At 44.0% G+C, this 18,310-nt stretch overlaps 1 protein-coding gene across 1 annotated transcript in view; it reads right to left on the bottom strand.

The window, feature by feature from the left end:
- setd1ba (SET domain containing 1B, histone lysine methyltransferase a) overlaps positions 1-18,310 on the bottom strand; it is a 70,594-nt gene that overhangs the window by 51,937 nt on the left and 347 nt on the right. The window contains exons 2-6 of the mRNA XM_056291035.1: positions 18,097-18,248; positions 17,728-17,826; positions 17,080-17,350; positions 14,919-15,040; positions 3,900-5,000 (exon numbers count right to left, since the gene is read on the bottom strand). Coding sequence (XP_056147010.1) covers positions 3,900-5,000; positions 14,919-15,040; positions 17,080-17,350; positions 17,728-17,826; positions 18,097-18,248 — 1,745 coding nt within the window. The remainder of the gene's footprint in view (positions 1-3,899; positions 5,001-14,918; positions 15,041-17,079; positions 17,351-17,727; positions 17,827-18,096; positions 18,249-18,310) is intronic.

Raw genomic sequence — 18,310 nt, 5'->3', positions numbered from 1 at the left:
CCGGTGCCAGCTCCGTGAGATACTGGGGATCAATTTGGTTCGCTATACCCGGCGCGCCTCCATGTTATGCATAACGGTTCTGAGGAGTTTAAATCACATTTTACATATCACATTTTCTTTTTATCTATCTTTTGATATATTTTATAAATCCATATCCAGAACAAACTCTGATCTTGAACATAGGAGAGTGCAGTCGGTTGGTAAGTGATTTGAAATTTCTTGAGTTTGATTCGGATGTAGGCCGTTATCAGGCTTTGTCAGGCTGAGCACTTGCTAGTTTCACTCTCTGAGCTTCAACAGGTGGGTCAGCTGACACAGGTCACCCTCTATTGCTTCTTTTGTTGGGCTGAGCACTTGCTAGTTTCACTCAGAGCTTCAATAGGTGGGTCAGCTGACACGGGTCACGCCCTCTATTGCTTCCTTTGTTGTGAAAATCAGACAGGGGCGGGTTCAACTGTGGTACTTCCTGGTATTTAAAAACACAGCTGCGCTGTAGCATCATCAGAAGCATCAGACCGCATTATGTTAAAACCAAATTGGGTAAAGACCTTCGAGTCTACCTGTGCAAGTCCACCGAGCAAGGAGACTGGTAATTCCGTTTCCCACTATTTTCTCTCGTTGCCTACCTCACCCACCATGATCAAAGATCCCTGTCATTCAAGGTTAGCGAAAAAAATCGCATGTCACAGACAATGCAACCCTGAGAACCTCTATTTACTCAGGAAGGCCTCCTCTACTCAATCCTACTTTACTTTTGGCTTATGGAATTGCCAATCGGCTGTAAATAAAATAATTTATCCAAGCACTTGCTAATCTGTCAGACATTCAGGTACTAGCCCTGACCGAAACCTGGATACGTCCAGAAAACACTGCCACACTGGCTGCACTCTCTGTTGTCTCTGCTTTCTCACACACAACCCATTCGGTTGGGCATGGAGGCAGTAGGGGTGTCCTCATTTCCAAAGACTGGAAATTCACTAAGCTTTCTCCACTAAGCAACAGCTCCTCCTTTGAATACCATGCAAACATAGTTACTGCTCCTATTAAGCTATTTTTGGTTGTCATATCCCACCCACCAGGGTGTCAAACTGGGGGACTTTGCAGTCGAACTAGACAAGTTATTCTCAGCCATTCCTGATGATGACACACCACTGATTGTCATGGGAGACATGAATATCCATACCGACAAAACCCAAGCAACTGACTTCCTCCTGTCAACCATTTCCTCCACACTTAACCCCGCAGTCACAAACATCATCAACTCCTCACTTACAATGGGTGTGTTCCCCACTGCATTTAAGCAAGCTTAGGTCACCCCGCTGCTCAAAAAAACCTACACTCAACCCAGCCCAGGTTGAAAACTACAGACAGGATTCACTCTTACCCTTCCTATCAAATATACTTGAGCGCACACAGTCTTTAACCAAGTCTCTGAATTCCTTTCTGAGAACAATCTGTACGATCTGAATCAGTCACTCTACCGAGACTGCACTCCTGTCGGTAATGGAATCACTGCGTTTGGCTAGAGCTGCTGGTCAGTCTTCAACTTTATTGCTGCTAGATCTGTCAGTTGCCTTTGACATGGTTAACCACCGAATCCTCCTTGCCACACTCACTGAGCTGGGTATCTCAGGATCTGCCCTGCTGGTTCATGTCCTACCTCTCAGGGAAATCTTTTAGAGTATCTTGGAGGGGAGAAGTGTTCAAACCACACAGCTTATCCACAGGGGTGCCTCAAGGGTCAGTGCTCGGTCCCCTTCTCTTCTCTGTATACACCACCTCACTTGGTGCAATCATCTGCTCCCATGGTTTCTCATACCACTGCTATGCTGACGATACCCAGCTCTTCCTATCACTCTCATCAAATGACCTTACAGTCTTGGCACGGATATCGTCATGCCTTGCTGATATCTCTGCATGTATGAAAGAACACCACCTTCAGCTTAACCAATCTAAGACTGAGCTCCTTGTCATCCCAGCTAGTCATCCATACAACAACAAATCAATATCCAGCTCGGATCAACCCAACTCATGCCCACAAAGTCTGCCCGAAACCTGGGTGTCATGATTGATGACCAACTAACCTTTAAGGTTCACGTGGCCTCAATTGCTCGGTTGTGCTGATTTGCCCTGTACAACATCAGGAAAATTAGACCCTACCTGTCTCAGCATGTATCACAACTCCTGGTACAGGCTCTTGTAATATCACGCATTGACTACAGCAACTCATTACTGGCAGGTCTTGCTGCATGCACTTTCAAACCTCTGCAAATGATCCAGAATGCGGCAACGCGTCTGGTCTTCAACCAACCCAAAACAGCATGTCACTTTGCTGTTCATATCCCTGCACTGGCTCCCAGCAGCTGCCTGCAAAAATTCAAAACCTTGACGCTCGCTTACAAAACAGCAACTAAAACGGCTCCCGCCTACCTGAACTCCTTCATTCAGGTCCCCACTCAGTCCCACTCACTATGTTTTGCCAATGAAAAGGTGCCTGGCACTTTCACCACAACGGAGGCCTAAGGTCACTAGCCTGACTCTTGTCTTCTGTAGTTCCCTGGTGGTGGAACAAGTTACCAAACTCCACTTGATCCGCTGAGGCCTTCTCCATTTTTAAGATGAAGCTAAAGCTTTTCCTAGCTCTTTCATGAACACCTCCACACCTGATGGTATTAATAAAATACAACAACAAAAAAATCGCTTCTATGCACCTTATGCATTGCCTTTGTGCACTGCCTGTTGACACCTATGTCCTATTGGATTTGAACCTAGCACTTGGCACTTGCGTTGTTGTCTCCTGACTAGATTCTTGCTTGTGTTGTATTAACTCTCAAATGTATGTCACTTTGGATAAAAGCGTCTGCTAAATGAAATCGTAGAATTTTAACATATAATTTTGTTATCCTGTTTCAATGTTATATCCTTCTCTCACTCAGGCGTGTGACCAATGTTTTTTTTTTGGTTTTTTTTTTTGTTCCTCTCGTCTCTTCTCCCACGTATGTGAATGGTGTGATATGAGTCTCTTAAGTGCATGTGTAGTCTGTCTCCCTGTCTGGTGTATATGGTGATGGTGGTTGCGTGGCTCAGGTCCTGGGCTGTTCCGGTGGCATCTGGACACTGCTTGGCATCCTCCTCATCATAGTCTTCATATATTTTATAATTCCATTATAATTCTGTTATCCCCTTTCAATGTTGTATTCTGTAAATTGTGTACACACAATATCCATTGCATGTCTGTCCGTCTTGGGAGAGAGAGAGAGCCCTCCTCTGTTGCTCTCCCTGATGTTTCTTCCTATTTTTTCTTCCTGTTAAAGAGTGTTTTAGGAAGTTGTTCCTTATCCAATGTGAGGGTCTGAGGACAGCATGTTGTGTTTCTATAAAGCCCACTGAGCCAAATTTGTAATTTGTGATAATGGGCTATACAAATAAAATTGACTTGACTCTCTAAACAGCAACATATGAACTTGTTGTATTCCCTCTATGAACTTCTTCTCTCAAATGATTTCTTTTCTCAGTCGGGGTGAAAGTAGCTTGATTACTATTGCCTCACCAAACACTGCAGACATTACGAATGCCTGTTTGGCTGCTTTCACTTTCCATTTCAAAAAAGTTCCACACTGCAGATGTTTTAGCCGCTTGTTGTTAACGTTTTAAAACATCTGAACTGCTGCTGAAAATTGTGCATAATATCAGTTTATAACAATTAGACGGTGCACGTTTACATCACCTATATATGACAGCTGGTGTAGACAGAGAGCAAGGCAGTAAAACAAAGGATTGCAATTTGATGGGGTTTAATATAGCCAATTCCGATCAATTGAAATAAGCCTTGATCAGCTCCAATACAGATCTCTCAGACGGGACATGTTAAACAACCTCAGAATATTGTAGTTTCTTACCATATCAGTTTTGTCGGTGGGAGTGTGGTTTCCAAAATGACCATCTTTGAGGTCACTGGTATCCATCTTCTCATGGACAGGAGAGCTGATTCTCTTGAGCAGGGAGGCAGTTCCAGTGATTGACTCTTCATCATCTGAGTCTGGCAGTGGGGTTGGACTTATATCCTCTAGACCTGTACTAGATGGGGGAGAGTTTGGCTGCCTACAATGAGATCCATATGTATAAGGAGGGATTGGAGATAGCTGAGAAGATGAGGATGAAATAGGACTTCCTTCCATTCGCACCTCAGTGTCCGAGTCACGTTCAGCCAAGAAGGGCAGAAGCTTTGTCCTTTTCTCCTTGAGGAGCATCTCAATTCGGGAATCCAGGCTATTTCGCTCTGAATCAAGTGTAGGGGTGCCAGGTGAAGGGCAGGGCTCAGCTGTTTGAGGAGGTGGAGTGGTTGGGTGGGGCCCAGGTTCTGGTGGGAGTTCAGGGATTGGTGGGGTCTTTGGTCTCTCTTTGGCTGACAAGAAATCAGTCGCAGCTGGTAGAGGTGGTTGTGGGGGTCTTAGATACTCTCCTTCCTGCTGGATGGGATGAGGAAAGGGGGGCTCTGATGGAGGAAATGCTAGGGGAACAGGGGCCTGGTAAGAGAAGTTTGACTTAAAGTTGGCTGGAGCAAGAGGAGGTGCTGTATAGGAAAAACACAACGCAGAGGGTGGAGGTTCAGGTGGGGTCAACTGAAGCTGTTTGAAGGAAACTTGGTCAGAAGTTGCACTTCTATAGGTGGTACTCCGGTACTGTGGCCTCTCTGGCCTACGGTTGTAGGCATCCTGGAACTTGCCTTCATGTCTTCGTGACTTAAAGCCTCCAGATCCTTCAGCCCGACTGGGCTGGTATGCAGGCGTGGAATGCCTGCTGGAGTAATTGGAATCTTGAGAAAACGGTGTACCTGTCTGGCGTGGGGTCTGAGGGGTGCCCTGGGATTGGGGCGTGTCTTGCCTTAGGCTGGAGTATGCTGTGTCCATAGACAGGGGAGTGGTGGTGCTACTGGGGGGCACTGTTCCTCCCGCAGCAGACCCACTGCTCTCAGACAGCCTTCGGATTGGCTCACATGCCTGAAAGGAGAGGTAAATTGTTATAGTGTTGTTATTCAATGTTAAGTACACCGAGAGAGCAACAAAACCGGAGTCAAATTCCATGTAGTGTAAACCTACATGGCCAATAGACATGATTCTGATTCTGAAAGGCTCACTCAAGACACTGCATACAGGACAGAGCAATAATTTTTTTACCCGAACAGCAAAATGACATATATTACATGTTAAACAAATCCTTGTGGTTACAAAAAAGGTTTGATAAATTTGATGTAATCTATCTACTACTACTACTACTACTTTTGGCTGCTCCCGTTAGGGGTCGCCACAGTGGATCATCCCTTTTCAAATTTGATGTAATCTATATTTGATTTAAAATAGGATAAAAGAGGAGCATCTAGCCAGATTTTAGTTGAGGGGCTCTCATGTTTCAAAGTCACAGCTCAAAGTGCATGTTTCAATAGCTTAGCGACTTCCACTCCAAGGCAAAGGGCTGGAAAACATTCTTTACTCAGACCTATTTAACCACCTGCTGCACAGATGAAAAAAATTAGAGATAAGGATGTCAACTTGGATTAGCAAACTCATTCATTTGTAAAAATTAAAAACATTATTCAGAAACAATAATTAAATAAAGGGGTTAACTGCGTTACTCAAAAGACAATTTAAGCAGACAGAAAAAATAAGAAATTGTATCCCCCTGTCGTCATGCCAGACCGTCATGATTTGAAGAAAAAAAAAAAAAGAAGAGGAATTTCTCTTCTGGCCGATTTTTTATTAATGTGCATGTCATTAAAACCTACAGATCCTAGCACCTTAGCAAATCTCACAACGTGCCTCTCTGACATCAAATCCTGGATGTCCAAATTATTTTTTTAAATTTAATGATGATAAGTCTGAGGTCATTCTGTTCAGTCCCCCAAATTCCATCAGCCCTTTTGGTCCTAATCTTCAGAATCAGAAACAGAATCATGTTTATTGGCAATGAAGGTTTGCACATACATGGAATTTGACTCCAGTTTCGTGGTTCTCAGTGCACTTAACAAAAAATAACAACACTACAACACAACAATCTTCAGATATATACACAAGGATTAAATTATACAGGCAAAATAAGAGGTGATAAAGTGCAATGGTGCAGAGGATATATCAGAGATGCTGAAACAGAGGTTAACAGGTTACTTACATACATGCCTGAGGTAGATGGACATGACAGAGTATACCAGTATATGTACAATGTACAGTACAGTATAGTATACAGAAAATAGGGCTGTCAAATTGGCCAAAAAAATTCGATTATTTGTTCTAAAAAAACACATAGGTTCAAACCCATTCAAATATATTGTAGCAACTGGGTAGGCAGTTGCTCTGACTGTTGGCGGCTCCGCGCTGGGAGAGCGCAGGGGCTCATGGGACTGTTGGTGTGAGTTGGAATTGTTATGATTTATGTGTTTAAATGTTGTGTTCATGTTTTAGTTAGTGTGTTGTTTGCTTGGGGGTTTGACTCAGACTGGGTAGAGGACTGTTACTGACTGACTGACCTTACGACCATGACTTAGACTTATGTCGCCAACTGCGATATCGGGGGGAGGAGACATCGTCGTGTTATTGTCTGTTCTAGCTGGTGTAAATAAAAGAGCACTCCCAGGGTCATATGGTGTATGGGCATGGGAGTTGCAATTAAAAAGAGATCTCCGCTTCTCAACTCGTTCTTCTACACCAGCTCACCACTCTGGTGTCAGAAGTGGAGTTGAGCTTAAGAATTGAGAGGGAGATCAAGAGACTGGAGCGGGACATTGAGCGCTTGGAAAACCCAGCATGGCAGAAAACGGAGCCCGCCAGAGATGAAAGTTTTGCAGCCCGTGCCTCCAGTGCACCACGGTCCCACTGACCCCTAGAGGCCGGAGGGCCAATACAGGGGCGCGCCTGCTGCCACTGACTGCCCCACAGAGGCCAGGACGGCCAAAAAAGGGGAACGCCTGCTGTCCGTCGCCACCGACCGCCCCTTAGCAACCGGGAGGGATGCTGTGCATAGAATGCCAACCAAGCAGCCCAAGTACAGTGGGATGACGAACCTAGAGCCATACCTCTCACAAGTCCAATTAGCAGCATTGCACAGCGGATGGAGTAACGGGGAAGCTGCCAGCCACCTGGCTCTGGTGTTGGAGGGACAGGCTGTGCAGGTGCTCCTTGAACTAGTGCCAGCAGAGCAGCGGGACCTCCAAGCCCTGACCAAGGCACTGGAGAAGCAATTCAGCTAATGACTCTTCACTGACCAGAGCAGGGAGCAGCTAGCCAGCCGCTGCAGCCAAGAGGGAGACAGCCTGGGTGTGTTCACTGCAGATGTGCAGCTACATGCCCAACACAGTTACCTGCAGTTCAACGCAGCCGCCCAAGAGGAGCTGGCCCTACACGCTTTCCTGTAGGGGCTCACACCGGAGTGGTTGCAACAGCATGTTTGCCTTGCCATGCCCCAGTCTTTCAGTGAAACTCTCTGTAAAGCTGAATGGGCTGAGGTGGTACTCTCCACACGGCTTACCCAGCAGAAGGCCCCCGCTGTATGACAACTCATCAGGTTGGCCGATGGTGATGAAGAGGAAGCGTTAGAAGAGGTCTACAAAGTTTGGCTTCCACCATAGCAATCTCAGAGATAGCCTCCAATACCCAGGCAACGCCCACACCGGCTGACTGACCGCTGTTACCGGTATAATGAGCCTGGTCACACAGCCCGCGACTGCCCAGCCAGCACTGGCACCAAAAGCCAGAGTCACCCGGCTGGCAGGGAAACGAGGGCGGAGTGGCCTAGTGAGGGCACCACCACTCCAGTCTCAAGCCCCCCCTTAACACTAGAACGACCAGGCTGTCACTCCTATCTAAAACGGCCATAGGTGGTCAAAATGACTGCCGGTTTTTAAACTCGATATTCTGTCAAGATAAATACCCAACTGAGATATTAATGCATTGCATATGTTAGTATGTCTGTTAGGAAACGACTGACACCAAACTTAACATTTTAACAACTATAATACTATTTCTAAACAATTTAAACTTCAGAGAGACATGGTTGAACTTGAATAGCAAAATTTAAAAAGTGAAACTATTACCTGAAAAACAACGAAAAATGCATATTGCTATTCTAACAAAAGTAACAAGGCCTATACAACATGAAATGCAAAATAAATGTCTGAAAATAACCATTGAAACATTCCCAAACAACCACCAGAACTTAAAAACTACCAGAACAACTATGGGCGGTCAAAAATAACCAGGCAACGTGGCATGGTAGTCTATTATGTTGCCTACCAACACGGGTAGGTTTGAATCCCGGTGTTACCTCCGGCTTGGTCGGGCGTCCCTACAGACACGTGTCTGCGGGTGGGAAGCCGGATATGGGTATGTGTCCTAGTCACTACACTAGCGCCTCCTCTGTTCGATTGGGGCACCTGTTCAGGGAGGAGGGGGGAACTGGGGGGAATAGCGTGATCCTCCCACGTGCTAAGGCCCCCTGGCGAAACTCTTCACTGTCAGGTGAAAAGAAGTGGCTGGTGACTCTACACGTATCAGATGAAGCATGTGGTAGTCTGCAGCCCTCCCCGGCTCAGCAGAGGGGGTGCAGCAGCGACCAGAATGGCTCCGAAGAGTGGACTAATTGGCCAAGTACAGTTGGAAGAAAAAGAGAGAACCCCCCCCAAAAAAAGTCCTATACTGTAAAACTTCATAGACCATAGGTTCCATAATGTCTTTATGCATGCTCAATAATCCGTGTAAGAAAATCGGCAAAGGTTGAATCAGTTCACCTGGATACAAAGTTTATTGACAGATGCGTTTTATCACTAATCTAAGTGACCACTTCAGTCTCAACTGACTACAGGTACCCCCATCCTTATAATCAATACAGTTGCATAACGACCAAAACCAACGACCAGTTTCATATGCAAATAGGCGTGACCATTAAGTAGAGTTTCAATGGTCATGTGTAGTATTCACAGAGGATTTGGGAATGTTTGCAATCACAGCAATGTAAGATGGCGACAGATGTACTCTTAGTCCCCCCCCACCCTCAGTTCAGGGATGGTCGTTCCCTTTTAACATAGGACCACCCTTAACACTGACCAAAGAGCTGTTTACACGGCAACGTTTTCAACATAAAACGGGAAAGTATTGTAGCGTTTTGGCCATTCGTTCTCACGACAACGGCATTTTGGGGCCTGAAAACACAAACTTTTGAAACCGGGTTCCATAGTGAAATCTTTTCAGAACGCAACTCCAGCATCGCTGTGTAAACTAGCAAAACCAGTTCCTGTGAAAACGGTGACGGCTCCATTTCGCACATGCGTATTATGTTTTCTGTCAAATAGCCATGCACGAGTAAGAACAGCAAGTAGGAGTAGAAAGGACTTGGGGAGGGAGGTGGGGGGGTGGGGGAGCAGGAGAGAACAGAACATCATTAGCAGGTTAAGATTAGGGCATACTAGACTAAATTCTTCATTGCAACTCATCAGGAAACATCAAACTGGGAACTGTGATGTCTGCCACCAACCAGAGAGAGTGGAACATGTATTTTCTATTTGCCCAACATATGCAAGAGAGAGAATCATACTGAAAGCTATGTTGGAACAAAAAAGAATTGTGCACATGGACCTGAAATCAATTTTTACGGGGAACGCTGGAAATGATGTCCTTGGATGTATCTTCACCTTCCCCAGTGATAGTGGACAGGTGGAGAGGTTATAAATTAAGGAGTCTTTAATGCAACAATAGGTGGCGATAATGCTCCATCCGGTTGCAATTCGCCATTCATCCAGAAGAAAAAAGCAGAAGCAGAAGAAGATGACGACGAAGAAGACAACGTTAACAATGGTGGATCACTGAGTTGTGTTTCTGCTGTTATTTCTGCTAAGTTTATCAACGCTCCATCAGCAACTCTTTATAGTCCAGGGTCACTCGGAGTAACAACTCCACTTCATCGTCCGTGTTTTCGAGCGTACACTCGCCATCGTCTGTTTACTCACCGCTCTGAGAAGAAAGCGTTTGTGCGCAGGCGCGTGGTGTTATTGGGGTCCACCAGAAGGGCTATCTACTACAAAGATTAACCACCATTTACTGGCCTGGCATGCATACTACAACGTTTTCAGTCGTTTTTTGCGGATCCGTGTGCATGTAGATTGTATTCAAACCGATGTCGTTTGAACGCGGAACTTTTTCAAAACGCAAAGGAAAAACTTTTCCGTTTTTAGCAAGACTCGTGTAAATGTAGCCCAAGTGTGGTTTCCCAGTCTCACCTGGAGTGGCCAACTTGTATATGGAGGAAGTGGAAAAGAGGGCTCTGCTGTCCTATCCAGGGACACCACCTAGCCATTGATTCAGATTTGTGGACAACTCCTGGGTTACAATTAAATCTCAGGATGTACCACATTTCACTGACCACAACTCAGTGGACAACCATATCAAGTTCACCAGGAAGGATGTGAAAAATGTCAGGTTAGACTTCTTAAGACTGTGAAATTGCAATTGGTGATGGGGGACATTTGATTGTTGATGTTTACCGTAAACCAACACATACTGATCAGTACTTAAGGTTTGACTCTCATCATCCACTGGGGCACAAAGTAGGAGTCATCAGGACATTGTAACAACGTCCCCACTGACACAGCAGCCGGGGAAGCAGAGAAATCCCACATTAAACAGGCCTTGGTTAGGTGTGGTTATCCTAACTGGGCATCTGTCGAAGTCAGGAAGATGCCCAAACAGTGCACCAGCCGATCAAAGAGAGGAGAAGGACAACAGCTGCCTAAGTGTAACCAGTGGTGATTCCGTATGTGGCGTGAGTGTCGGAAAGGTTGAGATGCATATTTTCCAAACACCGTGTCTCAGTTGCTTTCAAACCCCAAAACGCACTGTGCCAGAAGTTGGTCCACCCCAAGGATTGGGTCCCCCGGCACAAACAGAGCAATATAGTGTACGTTGTTAAGTGCCAGGAGGATTGCTATGACTTGGACAGTGCCTTGGAAAAGTATTCAACCCCCTTGACAATCACTAATTTCTGGATTATAAGATACTCATTTTGTGAACTCATAAGCTCTACCAGCATGTTCCCAAAGCCAAAATAAGTCATGTTTCGCTGACTTTTTATTAATAACTTAAAAACTAAAATATAGTGCTTGCATAAGTATTCAACCCTTGTGCTCTGAAAGCCCTAAATTTACACAAATGGCAAATTATTCCAAAAACAACCTCAGGTAAACACGATTGGACATAATTAGTGTGCACCTGTAAGATATTCAAGTAACAGTCTCGTTTATGGGTATAAAAAGCACTCTGTTTAAAGTTCATTAGCTGGGCATGAATTCCATCAGAAAATGAAGACAAAGGAGCATAATACTGACGTAAGAGACAAAGTGATTAAAATGCAGAAGGCGGGAAAGGGAGACAAAACAATATCCAAGTGTTTGGTTGTCCCATGGAACACTGTTGGATCCATTGTCAGAAAGTGGAAGCTGTATCACACCACCCAGATGCTTTGTAGGGCAGGCCATCCCTCAAAGCTAAGTGTCTGAGCAAGACGTGGGCTGGTGAGGAAAGCCACAGATGATCCTGCAAACACTTTGAAGGAGCTGCAGAGGTCAGTGGCTGAAACTCGAGTAAATGTGCATGAGTCAACCATATCACGGGCTCTCCATAAATCTGGCCTGTATGGGAGGGTGGCAAGAAAGAAGCCGTTGCTCAAAACTATGCATCTAAAAGCACGCTTGGAGTTTTGCTACCAGCATGAGAGAGACCCAGTTAGGATGTGGGTAAACGTTTTGTGGTCACACAATATGAAAGTTGAACTATTTGGCCAAAACTCAAAAGCTGTTATTTGTGAAGCAAACCTAACACTGCTCATACCCTAAAAAACACCCTCCATACAGTGAAGCATGGCGGCAGCAGCATAATGCTATGGGGTTGCTTTTCATCTGCAGGCACTGGGAACCTTGTTCAAATTGAGGGAAGAATGGATGGAGCTAAATATTGGAAGAAAACCCGTAGCAGTCTGCCATAAAACAAGCTTGGGAGAAGGTTCACCTTTAAATAGGACTGCCATAAAACAAGCTTGGGAGAAGGTTCACCTTTAAATAGGACAGTGATCCTAAGCACAAGGCTAAAACAATGGCATGGCTCAGCAACAAAAAGGTAAACATTTTGGAGTGGCCAAGTCAAAGTCCGGACCTCAACCCCATTGAAAATCTGTGGCACAGACTGAAAATCGCAGTCCAGAGTCACTGTCCCACTAACCTGCAAGACCTGTATAAATTCTACCAAGAATAGGCAAAAATTACTCCAGAAGAATGTGCAAAGCTTGTACATACTTACCCCAAAAGAATCATGGCTGTTATGCAGCAAAAGGGTATTCTACAAAGTACTGATACGTGGGGGTTGAATACGTACGCAAGCACTATATTTTCGTTTTTTAATTCATTTACAAAAAGTCAGTGAAACAGAACTTATTTTGGCTTTGGGAACATGCTGTTAGAGCTTATGGGTTCACAAAAAGAATACTGTTCAGGAACAGATGTGAGAGTATTTTTTATAATCCAGAAATCAGTGACGCCTGTCAACGGGTTGAATAATTTTGCAAGGTTCTGTAACATTGGGGGAACTAAACAGACACTTGCCAAGAGAATGGCAAAACACAGGAGAGCTAAAGCGTCAGGCCAGGACTCCACAGACTACACCCATCTACAGGCTAGTGGCCACTCTTTCAAGGATGAGGATGTGCACATCGTTGTTAGGGAGGAAAGTTGGTTTGAACGGGGAGTCAAATAGGCCATCTGTGTTAAGAGGGAATGACCATCCCTGAACTGACGGGGGGGGCGCTTAAGAGTACATCTGCCGCCATCTTACAGTGCTCTGATTGCAAGCATTCCCAAATCCTCTGTGAATAGTACACGTTGCCGTTGAAACTGTAGTAAATGGTCACACCAATATTTGCATATGAAACTGGTCGTTGGTTTCAGTTGTTATGCAACTGTATTGTTTATAACGGTTGGGACCCCTGCAGTCAGTTTAGACTGAAGAGGTCACTTAGATGAGTGGTGAAACGTATGTCAATAAATGTTGTATCCAGATGAACTGATTCAACCTTCTTCGACATAGGTTCCACAATTTTTCCGTTTTCTGACCAAAATCTGAAGTATTTCCAAACAGGGCTTTTTAGACTGTTTGGGGTGTGAATCACTCTCTCTAAGGACGAGTTGGATTGTGAACTCCTTGCCATCTTTACCACACGGTTGTTGTTGAATTATTTCAGCTTGACCTAAATTTCATTTTCAACTAATGAAAGTGACATTGTGTGACTCCTGTCCATCATGCAGCATATTCAGTGCATCAACCAAGGCCCTCGCGAGAATTCACGAGGCAGACAGCTGCAGTAGTGCTGCTTTTTTTCCACAAACGAATATTAATTTTCACACTCAAATGTCTGTTATTTTTTTCTTAACAATTTGGTTATATATTCGAATTTGGAATATTAATTTACAGCCCTAATATAAATAGTTGGATTATTTGACAGTGTTAAGTGTTAATTTGAGTGAGAGCCTGCAGAAAGAAACTGTTTTTATATTTGGTGGTTTTCGGGTACAGTGCTCTGTAGCGCCTACCAGAGGGGAGGGATTGGAAGAGGTTGTGACCATGGCGTGATGGGTCTGCAGAGATGTTGCCTGACGGTTTCCTGAGTCTACTGCGCTTAGTGGTCTGTCAGGTAGTCTTAAGCAGGTGGCAAGGAATCTTGGGGTAATATCCGATGCTAACCTCTTGTTTTGATAACCAAATCAAACTCGTTGTTCAGTCATACTTTCTCCAGCTCAAGCTAATCTCCAAAATTAGGTCATTTTTTTTAGCAATTGTCGATCTGCAAAAAGTTGTACATGTTTTCACCTATTCTTGGCTTGACTACTGTAACGTACTTTACTCTGGTATCAGCAAGGGCTCCCTCCGCCGTCTGAGGTTGGTGCAAAACACCGCTGCTCGGCTCATTACCATGACAAAGAGGCATGACCATATCACTCCTGTGCGTGCCTCCCTACACTGGCTCCCTGTTATATTTCGAATTGATTTTAGAATTTTATTGCTCACTTTTAAGGCCTCAAACAGTCTTGTTCCTACATATATTTCTGATTTACTGACTTGGTATATGCCCTCTTTGACCATTAAGATCTGCAGATTGAGCCCTGCTGGTTATTCCCAGGTCTTGGTTTGTCACAAAGTGATCTGGCTTCCTGTTGAACGAAGACTAACCAAGTCTTTAGCTTCTTTTAAATTTTGTCATAACACTTTTTTCCCCCTTTTTCTCCCAATTGTACCTGGCCAATTACCCCACTCTTCTGAGCCATCCCAGTCACTGCTCCACCCCCTCTGCCGATCCGGGGAGGGCTGCAGACTACCACATGCCTCCTCCGATACATGTGGAGTCACCAGCCGCTTCTTTTCACCTGACAGTGAGGAGTTTCGCCAGGGGGATGTAGCGCGTGGGAGGATCACGCTATTCCCACCAGTTCCCCCTCCCCCCTGAACAGATGCCCTGACCGACCAGAGGAGGCGCTAGTGCAGCGACCAGGACACATAGCCACATCCAGCTTACAACCTGCAAACACGGCCAATTGTGTCTGTAGGGACGCTCGACCAAGCCAGAGGTAACACGGGGATTCAAACAGGTGATCTCTCTGTTGGTAGGCAACGGAATAGACCGCTATGCTAGCCGGACGCCAAATAGTTTTCTTTTTATGAAAGCTTTTACAAATGTTTGATATTTGTTTTTATTGTTTTTATTTGTACTCTTGCTTATTTGATCTTACTCTTATTTTTGCCTTGTCCCGTTTTATTTCTTTGTAAAGAACTTGGTAACATTGTTTTAGAAAAGGGCTATATAAATTAAGTTATTATTATTAATGAGGCTCTTACCAATAGAACATCCGCCAGGCTACGAGGGGAAACTTCTCTGGCCTCTCCCCCACCAAGAGGGAGTGTCCAGGGTGTATAGCTGCCATTCATAAGGAGCTGGAAGTACCTTAGGCGATTCTCACCTAAACCATGGAAAACATCAATAACAGATTAGATTAGACATACTTCATTCATCCCTGTGGGGAAATTCACCCTCTGCATTTAACCCATCCTAGCCGTGATGCTAAAGAGCGGTGGGCAGCCGCCGTGCAGCACCCGGGGACCAACTCCAGTTCTACTTTCCACTGCCTTGCTCAGGGCCACGGGCAGGAGTATTAACCCTAACATGCATGTCTTTTTGATGGTGGGAGGAAACGGGAGCACCTGGAGGAAACCCACCACAGACATGGGGATAACATGCAAACTCCACACAGAAATGGTCCGGGACAGCCTAGGATTTGAACCCAGGACGTTTTTGCCATGAGCAAAAAGGCAACAGTACTAACCACTGGGCCACGTGCTACCCTATTTTATTTGTATAGGACATTTTGCACAGCAAAATTCAATATGTTTTACATGAGAGAAAATCATAAACACACACTTCCCTGGAGAACAGGATATATTAAATGATGTGCCAAAAACAAACAAAAAGAAAAAAAATAAGCATTTACTCATTTCTATTTTTCTATAAGAGAATCTGTGTGTGTGTGTGGGGTTAATGCAACCTCTGTTTAGGGTCAGGGTCAAGTGCTTATATGTGAATGTGCTGATGAGCTGTAAAGAAAGCTGAGTTCAGGTCAGGGTAAAAGGAAGGGGGCTGAGTTGAGCCCAGTTGATTACCAAATCTTGATACGGGCAAGGGATGAGGGAGAATCTCAGCGTGTGTCAACATGGATATCAATAGTTAATGGCGGGACTGGGATAGAGGGACCAACGTGTGTATCACAAGATAAAGTGCATGAGAAAATTAATGGATACATTAGAACATTAACTATGATAAAGAAAATATAATAAAATCAGCATGAACAGTACCAAAACTAAAACGGTATCTAAGTAAAAGCAAGGCTAAATGACAAGTTTTCAGCAAGTGCTTGAAAACGTCAAATGATAATAGATACACATATTCACAGGGAGACATTCCAAAGTCAGAGCTAGAAGCGGTCTTGCCAAGGCCGACAAGATGTAATTGATTAAAAATATTAATTATTAAACATTTCTATGGCAATGTCCACTTGAAAACTACAATATTAGTAAGCACAGCTATAAACTGTTGAATCAAACCTTTCCACCTAAAATAATTACGAATGTGATGCAAGTAATATTGTCACTACGGCCTTAGGAAGATACACATTTAATTCATGTGATGAATCATAGGCTGCTGTAACAGTGCAACTAAGACACTCGTCACATTATTTAGATATTTTCTACAAGCCATAATTAGCCATCTCACTTGACTTCTGGAAGAGACTGTCTCTTTAAGAGTATCTACTGAAATTATTACAGGATGCCACCGCAAGGAGTCATGTAGAAATTTATAAGGGGGTTAGGGGAGTTGAAGTCATGAAATCCAATCCAAAACTAGGTATATACAGTAAAGAAATGTTTTTGAACATTTGAATTATTATTATTTTTTTTTTCTGATAAGGAGTTGTTAATGAGTACATTTAAACATTCAACAAGCAGTAAGTGCTGGAAAATTACACTTTTTTTATGATTGGGGATAAAAACAGTTGCGGGGCAAATCAGTATGAGGTAGAAGTAATAGCAATTAGTTTTATCTCTATATCAAGTCATACACAGTCAGGATATCTTTCAAAGCTTCCAATACAACAAACTTGAGAAAACAAAACAAAAAAGCTTGCAAGAGAAAGGGGGGAAAAACATCCTAATTAAACTGGAATCTGAGAGATTACCTCATATTTCAATATATGTCTGAAATTACACAGTGGGACTCATTACACAGCAGTCTCAGCTCAAGACTTGCAGGAGACGAGCACTCAGTGCAATTCAATTAGCGTACGTTACCAAGCAACGAACGTAAACTCAACCACGTGACTACTGCACCGGTAATAACTTCAGCAAAAGATAAAACTTTCTTCTAAGTGTTGCTGCTGCCTGGGGGACATTAACGATTGCATAATGTAATGCTGCTACATGTGAACATGAAATAACTCTTGTTTACCTTTAGGGTCGAGCTCCACGTGGATTATGTTGCCCATGACAGACGTGTTGTGAAGAGTCTGGACGGCAACTTTGGCGGCCTTCACGGTCTCAAAAACAACTTTAGCAATCCCCAGATGTTTTTTGTTCTTTGGGTTGTACAAAATTTCCACTTCTTCGATATGCCCAAATTTTTTGCACATGTCTGTCAAAAAGCCTTCCCTAATGTTATCATTCAGCCTTGCAAATGTCACCTCCTTTGGGGGAATACGGCCGATGTAACACTCATCGATCTAAATTGGAAAAAAAAGCATAAAAATAAATAAATATTATAAATGTCGTAGGGTTAATAATCAGCACCATTAAACCATGTTTGGGTCATTACTGAGAACCGGACATAGAACGGATTTAAGCCTCTTTATAATCAATAGTAAGCACGGATAAATATTCTTAGGTTCCTTATTAAATATTTATACATATAAAATCCAAAGCCGAACTTTAATTGTGCATGAAACAGTTAAGTGGATATTCGCCGAGTAAGATATCACACAATCACGTTACATTCAAGTGATTGGCGAGGGGGTGTGTCTGACAACCCATATTTGTCAGTCCCCAAAAAACTTAAGCATGATGGACGTCGTCAAAGCAAGTGTTGTGCCACAATATTTACCTTAAATTTCGGGACCGGTAGATCGGTTTCCTTGTATTTCGTCCAGAGACGACCGATTCTCGGGTCCCGGACGGTATCGACTGGCGGAATTCCGGGGTTCTGTGTGGGAAACAGTCCAAAACTTTGAGGCACGCTTCAATGACTTGTTGCGAAGAAGTTACTAGTTAACGACTGGCAAAGTGTTCAATGTCTCTGTGCGCTTATCAACACAATTGGCACGCTGTGCAAGTTGCAAAAAAACAAGCCTTTCCCGTCCAGCCGACCCAAATAACAAGGCTACATTGTAACATAATCATGGAGGTCGGTTACTCTGTTTCAATGGTAATTATTCGCCGCATCAAAGGCTCGTGCACGAACGATTACACTTACGGGCATGTTAAAAGTGTGTCCATCGTAGCGATACAATTTGTGTGATCCCTTCTTCAGTGCCGGGTCAATAATCAACTTGTAACTTCTCCAATGGTGACTTCGCTTCTCCCCTGAACCGCAAACGGGATGGCTATCCATGCCGTTCGACAAACCTGAAACGATAGAGCTACCTACCATGCGGAAAACATGCTACCGCTTTTAGCATGATCAGTAA

Source organism: Lampris incognitus, chromosome 12 (assembly GCF_029633865.1).
Source record: "Lampris incognitus isolate fLamInc1 chromosome 12, fLamInc1.hap2, whole genome shotgun sequence".
Taxonomy (NCBI): domain Eukaryota; kingdom Metazoa; phylum Chordata; class Actinopteri; order Lampriformes; family Lampridae; genus Lampris; species Lampris incognitus.
This window is presented reverse-complemented; position numbering and strand designations above follow the sequence as displayed.